We start from the raw sequence: 12,917 nt of genomic DNA on the forward strand, positions 1-12,917 counted from the left end.
CTATGGAAAAAAATCGCAGCATGCTGCGCTTTACTCTGCAAATTGGATGGCATTCACCCGATCAAGTCTATGGGTGCGTGTAAAACATCGGATTGTACTCAGATATCATCCAAGGGCAGTCTGACATCTGAAGACTCAAACAATAGAGAAGATGGAGAAATTAAGTTCTCCATCTTCTTACCTGTGCTGTGATTCTCGCATGCTAGAAAATCGGATCATACTAAGCTGACACTCTGATCAGAGTTTGATCAGAGTGTTATTAGCATAGTCAAGCCTATTCTCTTGTGTGACCACGGCCTAAAAAGAGGCAACAAGTACCGGAGGACAGTGAGCAGTGGAGGTGAGCGGTGAGGTGAGTATTGATTGTTTTTATTGTTTTTTTTTCTACATATTACGTTTTCTCCATACCCAGAGCATAATACGAAACATTAAAATTGCAAAGAATAAATTTGTTGCAAATCAAATTTCCCAGTAAAATCCAGCGAATTGAAATCTCATCAGATCCGCTCATCTCTAATCATTTGTCTTTCACAAACTATTACCTTTTTTCCCTATATATTGCTGACAACTGAACAAATTAACTGAGAATGCATGAATGAGCTGGTTCTGATGGGAGTTTATAACTTTATCTGCCTTCTACTCAACTGGTTTATATCCACAACATTCAGCTCAACTTTCATGTGGTCATGAATCAGCTGAGAAGAGCTCAGAAAAACACAGATAAAAGAACGAGCTGACTGACAGATTCTCAGATATCTCATTCTGCAGCCAGCACTAGACTATAGAAGACAAACAGTGTCAAATTTTTAGTGAAACCAAATTGCAAAAATTATTTTTAACCTGACCAAAATATATGCATTCATGTAAAAATTCCCCCAATGGTGTCCATATCCTTTTTATTATATTAATGTGTGGTGGGGGTAGAAGCAACAATCTAAAATCATATTGAATTTATGACATAAATACATCAAGTCATAAACCAACCAACGAGATAGCAGGTTTTATGATGTCTAAAACAGATTCCATGAATATATTACTTCTCTGAATTATTGTAGTTGACATAAGACTTCTTCTTCTCTGGGAGTGCCATAACAACTGCCATCTTGGGTACTCTAATGGAATGAAAAAGGGAATAGCTTCACAATATAATTATTATAATGATAGATCTTCAGTAGATCAGAATATCATATAATCCATAATGATTCTGATCTGACATTTCTAGAGAAAATGTCGTCCAGTTGCCATTGTGAGACTTCTGCCTTCTTCTGACTTAGTCTATGTATTGATCAGTTACTTCTATTCCCTTCTTCTTTCAAAGTCTGTGCAGTCATTTACATTTATTTTATTATTCTCTTTTCAGTACAAGGCCTGGTTTAAAAAAATGTGTTTTCTAGTTTCTCATATGGTTCTTATTCAAACATGCCATCACATACATTAAACAGATGCCCAAAGATATCTGCTGGGAGGTCACTGTATAAACTAGAGAAGAATACTCAATTGCTGATTTTTCAGTATTATTTTATGTGAATGGTTCATATATGACAGGCATCTCCATAGTGGGCTACACGGCGACATTGGCCATGACATAAATCAAGCGACCATAGATGGCTATGTACCTTTGCTACATCACCGCATGATGCAGATCAATGGGGCAAATTGTGCCCCCCTTGGGGTGCCACAAGAAGCAAGTCTCAAAAAGTCAGACCATGTATGATTTTTTCAAGTTGCTTGTTGCAGTTGCGGGACCATGGGGGTCGCAGTTGGACCCCATACACCTGTGTTGCGTTGGCTTGTAGCAGAAGCACATAGCGATCTTGGGCCGTGTCGCGCATAAGTCGCTGTTTAGCCCCACACATATTCTACACCCACTCCTTTCTCACTGCTTGTAGACCCCCATTCCAAGTGTGCACTTATCTTCACGTATTTCTCAGGCCGAAGTCAGACGTCCATGAAACACGGTCCATGGACAAACTGGGATGCATGTACCCATTAAAACCTGTGGGGCTGCTCACATGCCCATGTTTTTACACGGACCGTGTGTCCATGCAAACCACACAGAGACATGTCCACTTTTTCCTGGCAGCACAGATGACAAGGTCCAATACAAGTCTGTGGGTCAGTGAACAACACGTACAGCACAGGGATAGCATCTGTGTGTCATCCGTGTGCTGTCCGTGTTTAACATTGCAAAATATAAGAGAAGCTTTGCAATGTATTTCTTTATTTATCCATATCGGAAAACCACTGATGACACACTTATGAGAAAAAAGACACACGGATGGTAAAAACTGACACCCTGATGGAAAACACCGAAGGAAAACACTGATCACACATTGATGGTAAAAACTGACACACTGATGGAAAACACCGAAGGAAAACACTGATCACACATTAATGGTAAAAACTGACACACTGATGGAAAACACCGAAGGAAAACACTGATCACACATTGATGGTAAAAACTGACACACTGATGACACACTGATGGAAAACACTAATGGAAAACAGTGACACACTGATGACACACTGATGGTAAAAACTGACACACAGATGACATCCTGATGAAAAACACTGATGGTAAAGACTGACACGCTGATGATACCCTGATGAAAAACACTGATGGTAAAGACTGACACACGGATGACACCCTGATGGAGAACACTGATAGAAAATACTGATGGTAAAGACTGACACACGGATGACACACTGATGGATAACACTGATGGATAACACTGATGGTAAAAACTTACACGCTGATGACACCCTGATGAAAATCACTGATGGTAAAGACTGACACACGGATGACACCCTGATGGAGAACACTGATGGAAAACACTGATGCTAAAAATTGACACGCTGATGACACACTGATGGAAAACACTGATGGAAAACACTGATGACCACATTGATGGTAAAACGGAAACACTGATGACTGATGAGTTAGGAGACCTGCGGGCAGTCTGTGCATCGTGATCCGTTCTCTGACTGTGACACATGGATGTCTGAATGAGGCCTTATACATACATGACCAGTACAGACCAAAAGTTTGGACACACCTTCTCATTTAAAGATTTTTCTGTATTTTCATGACTTTGAAAATTGTACATTCACACTGAAGGCATCAAAGCTATGAATTAACACATGTGGAATTATATACTTAACAAAAAAGTGTGAAACAACTGAAAATATGTCTTATATTCTAGGTTCTTCAAAGTAGCCACCTTTTGCTTTGATGACTGCTTTGCACACTCTTGGCATTCTCTTGATGAGCTTCAAGAGGTAGTCACCGGAAATGGTTTTCACTTCACAGGTGTGCCCTGTCAGGTTTAATAAGTGGGATTTCTTGCCTTATAAATGGGGTTGGGACCATCAGTGTTGTGCAGAAGTCTGGTGGATACACAGCTGATAGTCCTACTGAATAGACTGTTAGAATTTGTATTATGGCAAGAAAAAAGCAGCTAAGTAAAGAAAAACGAGTGGCCATCATTACTTTAAGAAATGAAGGTCAGTCAGTTTGAAAAATTGGGAAAACTTTGAAAGTGTTCCCAAGTGCAGTTGGAAAACCAATAAAGAGCTACAAAGAAATTGGCTCACATGAGGACCGCCCCAGGAAAGGAAGACCAAGAGTCACCTCTGCTTCTGAGGATAAGTTTATCCGAGTCACCAGCCTCAGAAATCACAGGTTAACAGCAGCTCAGATTAGAGACCAGGTCAATGCCACACAGAGTTCTAGCAGCAGACACATCTCTTCAACAACTGTTAAGAGGAGACTTTGTGCAGCAGGCCTTCATGGTAAAATAGCTGCTAGGAAACCACTGCTAAGGACAGGCAACAAGCAGAAGAGACTTGTTTGGACTAAAGAACACAAGGAATGGACATTAGACCAGTGGAAATCCGTGCTTTGGTCTGATGAGTCCAAATTTGAAATCTTTGGTTCCAACCACCGTGTCTTTGTGCGATGCAGAAAAGGTGAACGGATGGACTCTACATGCCTGGTTCCCACCGTGAAGCATGGAGGAGGAGGTGTGATGGTGTGGGGGTGCTTTGCTGGTGACACTGTTGGGGATTTATTCAAAATTGAAGGCATACTGAACCAGCATCTTGCAGCGGCATGCTATTCCATCCGGTTTGCGTTTAGTTGGACCATCATTTATTTTTCAACAGGACAATGACCCCAAACATACCTCCAGGCTGTGTAATGGCTATTTGACCAAGAAGGAGAGTGATGGGGTGCTACGCCAGATGACCTGGCCTCCACAGTCACCAGACCTGAACCCAATCGAGATGGTTTGGGGTGAGCTGGACTGCAAAGGGAAGGCAAAAGGGCCAACAAGTGCTAAGCATCTCTGGGAACTCTTTCAAGATTGTTGGAAGACCATTTCCGGTGACTACCTCTTGAAGCTCATCAAGAGAATGCCAAGAGTGTGCAAAGCAGTCATCAAAGCAAAAGGTGACTACTTTGTAAAACCTAGAATATAAGACATATTTTCAGTTGTTTCACACTTTTTTGTTAAGCATATAATTCAACATGTGTTAATTCATAGTTTTGATGCCTTCAGTGTGAATGTACATTTTTCATAGTCATGAAAATACAGAAAAATCTTTAAATGAGGTGTGTCCAAACTTTTGGTCTGTACTGTATGTAATCTTATTTGCTCTTCTCACTTTGCTCTGAGCTTTAGAGTTGTTAAAGGGCAGAGTGCTATGTAACTACCAAGCACTCTGCCATTGTACCCATCTGTGCTTCCCTTCAAAACAATGTCCCGCTCCGGGGTAAGCACATTTTACAAATACCAAAAATTTACAATGGAAATTTCATTTTTCTTTGCCCGTTACCACTGTGCCCTGCCCGCAGATAGCTCTAGTTATTGGGACCAATGGCTTTTATTATCTGATAAAAAGTGAAGGGCCGATGATGTTCATAGATTGGAATATCTCTGTAATATTTCACTTTTCTGTACATTGGAGACACTCATTATTGATTATAAGATCTTTCGGTTAGGTTGGAAAATCAGATCAAAGTGTAATTAATATAATCTACATCTACAGTGTTCTACCCATGGCTCATGACATTGCTGTGCATTAACTATACTTTTTCTCTTTTAATTGCTTTCACGGACTTACCTTTCCCTATGACTAATACTAAACTTTGCAGCGCTTCTCACTTTTGTTATCTATTCATACTATTATCGGGAGCATTATCATTACTATTGTTTGGCTTCTACAGAAAGATGAAATCTGTCCACTCACTGTATATACTACAATATAATACTACTGGAGGTTTCCAGTGACTTTAGATTGCTTTGAGCGCTGTTGGTCCTGCCGATGGCGGCTTTAGATATGTAACTTTGACACATCAGGTAATTTTTATTCTATCAGATTTACTTTTTAAAGATAAATTCCCACAATAAGTTTTTTGTGAGTTTTTGATGCTGCGTATTTTCACTGCACAAAAAAATGCAGCGTTCCAGTAAAATGGATGGGATTTATAGAAATCTCATACCCACTGAGCATTTTTATTAAGCTAAGTAAACTGACCTGTGGTGCATTTTTAAAATCCGCAACATGTCAATTTCTCTTGTGGGTACGCTGAGTTTTAATTGCAGATTTTCCCCATAGAATTGCATTAGATACGGAAAATCCACAGGTAAAAAACGCAAATGCATTATTAGTTAATTTTCGCTGCGCAAACGCACTAAATACACATGTGAACCAACAATGACTATATCAATAAAGTTTTATCAAAGGTAAATACCAGGAAGTATCAAAAACAAAACAGCTTTATTTAAAACATGACACACCAAAAGGCTACGTTCTAACGATGAGCTTTCGGTGAGTTTTTGGCCCTGCAGAATTTCTGCACCATTTTTGTTCCTATTATTTAAATTAATAGAACCGAAACAAGAATAGATGGCTGGCAAAAGATAAGGGGAACACATCCTTTATTGATGAAACCAATAAAAGCCAAACAAGGCACAATACTCTGAAAGGATATCAGACGGAACTGACTTTGTGTTTGATACTTCCGGCTATTTGACTTTGACAAAACTTTATTGATATTCTTAGGAGCAGATTACATGCGTTTTTTATGTGTTTCCGCCGCGGAAATGCACTACAAACGCATGTGTGTTTTTTACCTGCGGATTTTCCACATCTAATGCAGGTCTATGGAAAACATCTGCACAGAAAATTCAGCGTACCCACAAGAGAAATTGACATGCTGCAGATATGAAACACGCACCACAGGTCAGTTTATGTTGAGTGAAATAAAAGCACAGTGGGCAAGAGATTTCTATAAATCCCATTCACTTTGCTGGAACTATAAGGCCACATTCACCCGTTGAGTACTTGGTCCGTTTTTTACTTCAGTATTTGTAAGCCAAAACCAGGAGTTGGTAAAAAGTGGTGATGCGTTTCTATTATACTTTTCCTCTGACTGTATCACTTCTTGTTTTGGCATACAGATACTGATGTAAAAAAAAAATCACCAAATACTCAACATGTGCACCTGGCCTAAGATGCTGCGTTTTTGACGCTGCAAAAATACACAGCATCAAAAATGCACCAAAACTAAGGCCACGTGCACACATTCAGTATTTGGTCAGTATTTTACTTCATTATTTATAAGCCAAAACCAGGAGTGGAACAATCAGAGGAAAAGTATAATAGAAACACGTCACCACTTCTGTATTTATCACCCATCCTGCTTTTAGCTTAGGCTATGTGCCCACGATGCAGATTTGAAGCAGAAATTTCCTGAGCGTTTCTGCATCTCCTTGGCAGAAAAAATGCATACAGATTTTTCATGCGTTATTTCAGCGTTTTTACATGCGTTTATGCATGCGTTTTTTTCAAGCATTTTCCAAGCGATTTTGAGCATCACTTGGAAAAGGGCTTGACAAAGTTGGTCACACAATATAAATCCATGCAACTGGCATGGATTTATATTGTGTTACCAACTTAGAGAAATTTATACTATCAAATGCTGCATCTAAAGTAAAAAAAAAGAATAAAAAAAAACAAAAAGAAATAAAAAATCTTATATTCACCTCTACAGCGGCCCTCGGTCTCCTCCCGGCAGCGTCCTCTCTCCTCGGCGTCCTGCGGTGTACTGGCAGGACCTGCGGTAAATGTCATTTAGTCAGCTGATGGTCACGCGACCATAACCTGACCACTGACGTCAGCGGTCGCGTGACCATCACCTGACCACTGACATCAGCGGTCACGTGACCATCAGCTGACTAAATGATTTCACCGCAGGTCCTGCCAGTACACCGTGGGACGCCGAGGAGAGAGGAAGCGGCCCGGGAGGAGACTGGGGACCGCCGGAGAGGTGACTATGAATATTTTTTTTTATTTTTTACCTTACAGTTCTTTTTTAACTTGCAGGTACAATGGTACCCGGGTCAGATGAAAGTCTCCTCTTCTCCAGACCCGGGTACCATCCGGGCATTGAACCGCATAACATTCGCATGTATACATGTATACATGCGGATATTATGCGGTTCAATGCAAGTCAATGAGCGATATTTCACCGCGAAATGGCGCCCAAATTGGTTGTGCTGCAGATTTTTCCGCAATGATAATCCACACCGGAAATTTTTGCAGCATGTGCTCAGCACATGCGGATTATCGTTGGGATACATCGCAGACCTATTAAAAAGCGATTTTAATGCGTTTCCACAGTGGAAATGCCACTACGGAAATGCATTAAATCCGCATCGTGGGCACACAGCCTTACAAATAGTGAGGTAAAAAACTCTCCAAATACTCAACATGTGCACCTGGCCTTGGAGACAAAAACGAGATGATAACACATATAATAATAAAAAACGTACTCAAAAACGCAAGTAACCTAATTTACCTTATTGGTGCACAAATACTGCAGAAAATCTACAGCATCAAAAACCCACCAAATATTCATTGTGGGAACGTAGCCTAAATTTGCAGAATTCCAGACGTTCATCTGACACAGGCCAAACAGTACATCCCAAGGCTTTTCTTTTTGTCAGGTTTCTGGTATATAATTACATTCAATAAAAAAAAAATCATTGTATAGCGCAATTCTAGATGTTATAATGGTACGGTTTTATTTTATAATTAAACCATGAGAAAATAATAGACAAGAAATGTTATATGTAATCTTAATATTAATTTACATTTCAAATAATGCAAATAATTACAATCGCATTGCAATGAAGACAACCCGCATATTCTAATCAGCACGGCGGGTTCAGTGTGTAGAAACCTGACATTACAGCAAAGTCTGCTGCTCTCGTAGTGAGAACACATTTCCTCACTTCTTCCATTCTCCTTTAATTAGAGCACATGTTATCACCATGTTTTGATAAAGCAACATTTTTTTGCTCTAATTGGACAGGCCGCTCAGCACAATGATTTGCAGCACCAACTCCATGTATTCTCTTCTTCCAGATGAGTGAAACAGAAATTAATGGGCAATATGAGTCGGTGTGTGAGTCGGTCTTCAGTGAAGTTGACGCTCATGCAATGGACGCTTTAGACCTGCCAGGATGCTTCCGAACTAGAAGTCACAGTTACTTGAGAGCTATTCAGGCCGGATATTCCCAGGATGATGATTGTGTCCCTGTAATATCCTCTTCCAATGTTACTACCACAACCAGGTCAACAACAGGTAAATAGTGCAAGCATCACCAGGGGCAATTATTGAGGATTTCCGGTTTTATTTTTTACTATGGCAAAGGCTACCTGTATGGAAAAATAACTGTTGGCTGTGCTTACCGCCTGTTGCTCTAGAGTCGCTAGTTTGCAACCCCGGATCTGTTTATTTGCTGCAGTGCTGACAACATGACTGCTCAGCCAATCATTTTTCTCAACAATATTTTTATTTGTATTTTTACATATGGGAAGACTTTGCTTTAAAAAAAAATTAAAACCTGAAAATCTCATTAACGCTTTTGTGGAAAATTTGTAGAATTTTTTTTTTCATAAAATTTTTATTGTTATATTAAATTTTAAAAAACAATAAGATGAACTTTAAAGGGGTTTCCCCATGAACAAAAGATGATTTTAATCAATAGATCTTGGAATAATAATAACTTCCACAATTTGATGTGTTTAAATAAAATGTTCCTGTGCTGAGATAATCTTATAAATGTGCCCCTGCTGTGCACTGTGTAATGGCTGTGTCTGACTGTGCAGGGACATGATCTGATTATACCACATCTCCTGGGCAGGGGAGGAAGCAAAAGAGTATACAGACATTACAGCAGGGGATCACAGCTGATTCTTTCTGTGAGGTAAAACATTTCACTGCCTGTTTTTAAACAATGTTTTACTTCAAAAAAGAATCAGCTGCGATCCCCGTGCTGTCCTGTCTGTATACTCTCTTTTGCTTCCTCCACTGCCCAGGAGATGTGGTATGATCAGACCATGTCCCTGTATGGTCAGACACGGCCATTGCATAGTTCACAGCAGGGGCACATTTATAAGATTATCTCAGCACAGGAACATTTTATTTGAATACATCCAATTGTGGAACTTATTATTATTCCAAGATCTATTGATTAAAATGTACTTTTGTTCGTGGGAAAACCCCTTTAAGTATAAAAACAGTTTAAGCAAGGAAGGAAGATAAAGGAAAGGGTTCATGGAGGGGGAGGGAAAATAGTAATTTAAAATTTACAGAATTTTTAATACACTGTATATCATGTGGATTAACTAATTCCAGGTTAACCAAGTGAGCAATTTTATGTCAACTGTCTTTGGACTATAACATGATCAGCTTTATATAGGACTGCGGTACTTCAACTGTGCATCACATTGTACTTAACTGTGCATCACTATTTAATAAGACTTGCATTTTCTTGCCCATTCTTATTGAAGGGAGCGCTAAATTCATTGAGAGGTATGCGCCTCTTAATGATTTTGGCGCATCTTTCAACTGCTGTGCGCTTGCTTGCATTACTTTTCAGAATTTTTTCGCCAATTTAGCGATGTAAATAGTGATTAGATAGTAATTTGTTGGGCGCTTCTCCACACCATTTTCAAAAAGTTGGAGAGGTGTCCTGGAATGGCATAACCACACCAAAAGTTGCGAAAACTGTTTGATGACTCTCGTCCTATACTTTTGTTACTAAGTTCATTCTTTGTAATTTTATTTAATTACACCTGTATTGTATGTAATTGTCATAGAGTGATACAATGATGACATTTTGTTATATAGGTGTCCTCTTAATGGGCGATGAAAATTAGTAGTGAGTAACTAAACGTTTAACTGATGGCAAGTGTGCTGATCTTAAATGCTTTGATGAGGATTTTACTAGAGAAATCTTTAAATGGATAAAATTCTCAATTCATGGGTTAAATCTCTTTTCAGTAAAGACAGATTTTCTTATTGCTGTGGAACGTGCAGTAGACTATGCGTGTGTCTGCTTCTCCCTCCTCTTCCCCTCAAGCATCAAGTACCATCTCCGATCTCAGGAATGGGAAAATCTAACTTCACTGAACACAGATTTTACCCATTAATTGAGAGTAAGGCTATGTGCCCACGTAGCGTTTTTGTAGCGTTTTTGCAGCGTTTTTACGGCTGTGAAAACGCTGCAAAAACGCTTGTAAAACAGTCTGCCATGCAACACAATGTGAATTCGGATGTGCTGTGCACATGATGCGCTAACTTGCGCGCCGAATTCGCATTGCGTTGCAAAACGCACCATGACCATTTCTACCGCGATTACACTGCAAATTTGCGGCCATTGAGGAACATTGAAACGCAGCAAACCCGCAGGTATATGTGGATTTGCTGCATTTCAATTAAATTCAATGGCCGCGAATTTGCAGCGTAATCTCGGTGCGTGTGGTACACGGGATGAAGAGGAGACTACAAATCCTCTTCATCCCGGCTACCACACGGTGAAAAAAAGAAATAAAAAAGTTAAAAATAAACAAAACCTGTATATTCACCTCTCCGGCGGTCCCCGGTCTGCTCTCCAGTCTGCTCCCGGCCACGTCCTCTTTCCTTGGCGTCCCGCGGTGTACTGTCAGGACCTGCGGTGACGTCATTTAGTCACCTGATGGTCAAGCGACCGCTGACGTCGGCGGTCAGGTGATGGTCGCGAGACCATCAGCTGACTAAATGATGTCACCGCAGGTCCTGCCAGTACACTGTGGGACGCCGACGAGAGAGGATCGTCGCCGGGAGTCGCAGGGAGACGTCGGGAGGAGACCGGAGAGGTGAATATACAGGTTTTTTTCATTTTTAACTTTTTAATTCTTTTTTTTTTACTATAGATGCTGCATTTAAAGCATCTAAATTAGTCACATATTATAAATCCATGCCGGTTGCATGGATTTATATTGTGTGACCAACTTGTCAAGCATTTTTCCAAGTGATGCTCAAAATCGCTTGGAAAAGTGCTTGAAAAAACGCATGCGAAAACGCATGTAAAAACGCTGAAAAAACGCTTCTCTCTGGCAGAAAAAAACGCATGTTAATCTGCAAAAACGCTCTGCATCAAATCTGCTACGTGGGCACATAGCCTAAAAGATTAATTTAGAAGGTGAAAGAATCAGATCTCTCTGATAAGATATATTACAAAGTTGTTATTGTCATGTCTACTATTGATGGATGAAATAAAAATTGGAACAATGTTTACTCTTTAACTAGTTAATGACCGGGTCATTTTCCCCTGTTCCTGACTGAATACATTTTCAAGTTTTATCATACATGCGCTTTTAACGGCTATACAACTTTTTCTTCTTCAGATTTTACAATAATTTTTTCCTCTTTTTTTCGAGATATATGGGGCTTAAAGGCTACTCCCATCTTCAAGATCCTATCCCAATATGTAGAAGGTGTAAGAATAATAATACCACTGTCGTCACTGCATTCTGGGTCTTCTATCCTTTGGATTACGATATCGGAGAGAACGAGACACCGGACAGAATGTTTGTGTCTAAACATGCTCTAAACTTTATTACAAAACACAGGGTTGATATACACCCTGAAGGCAGGAAACGGATTTACCATATATGGTTCGATTATACAGTTTAGCTGAACAAGCGAAAAAGCTAGTTTCTGTATGCTTTAAAATATTTAATTAGACGTATCTGGCTAGCAAGGCCACATTATCTTCGTGCAAGAACACATTATTGCTACAAGAAGAAACATCTGGCCAGGGAGGACACGTTATCTTCTTAGCAAGGACACGCTATTGATACAAGAAGGAACATTTCAGCTTGCTGTTGTTTTCACCTAAAATAACTGTCAGACTTATATAGCATAGATGGGGTCCTTAAACTTGAGGGACTCCATCTTCTGCTATAACATTCCATCCTTTTGTTCCTTCATTTATCAATATGAATCTCTATATTTTCTTTTAGTACAACACTGAATACACATTAGAAAAAGCTTAAAAACAAAATAAACCGCAAGACACATTAGCAAAACCTGTAAAATAGCTTGTACTATACCAGCCAACCACCCACCGATACCTTTTAAACCAATTTGCGGGATTTAGAAAGGAAAATCTCTGTGTGGAATTATTGGCCAAAGTATCTGAACAGTTCACCCAAAAGTTTATCTCTTCCCATGAGACTGGGACAGCGAGAAAGGGTATGCTAGTGGACGTCACAGGGGCATGTGTACATATCCAACAATTAGCAGTGATCTGGTTTTGCTCCTTTAGTCCATCGATTAGAGCAAGATGGTGTTTAATGAGTCTCCATCTGTGGTGCTCAACCTAGTCCATGCACCTGTGGTCGCAAGGATGCAGGTAAGTATAAACAATGTCATCATTCTTTGTCCGCTGGTTCTCCTAGCATCTTTTTGCAATGGGACGCGTGGATCCAGGCCTCTTTTCCCTCTAGCTTAACGGCTGTGCTTGTGGTCAGCAGAACTTGAAAGGGTCCGTCAAACCGTGGATCTAAGCTTTTCCTCG

The 12,917-nt window shown here is 39.9% G+C and overlaps 1 protein-coding gene across 8 annotated transcripts in view; it reads left to right on the forward strand.

Annotated features, from left to right (window-relative positions):
- DLGAP2 (DLG associated protein 2) overlaps positions 1-12,917 on the forward strand; it is a 1,383,198-nt gene that overhangs the window by 1,232,720 nt on the left and 137,561 nt on the right. For all 8 annotated transcript variants that reach the window (XM_073675364.1, XM_073675367.1, XM_073675365.1 and 5 more), the window contains one exon: positions 8,434-8,653. In XM_073675364.1, coding sequence (XP_073531465.1) covers positions 8,434-8,653 — 220 coding nt within the window. The remainder of the gene's footprint in view (positions 1-8,433; positions 8,654-12,917) is intronic.

This window comes from Phyllobates terribilis, unplaced genomic scaffold, assembly GCF_046119375.1.
Source record: "Phyllobates terribilis strain yellow unplaced genomic scaffold, ASM4611937v1 Scaffold_3__8_contigs__length_932513732, whole genome shotgun sequence".
NCBI classification, from domain to species: domain Eukaryota; kingdom Metazoa; phylum Chordata; class Amphibia; order Anura; family Dendrobatidae; genus Phyllobates; species Phyllobates terribilis.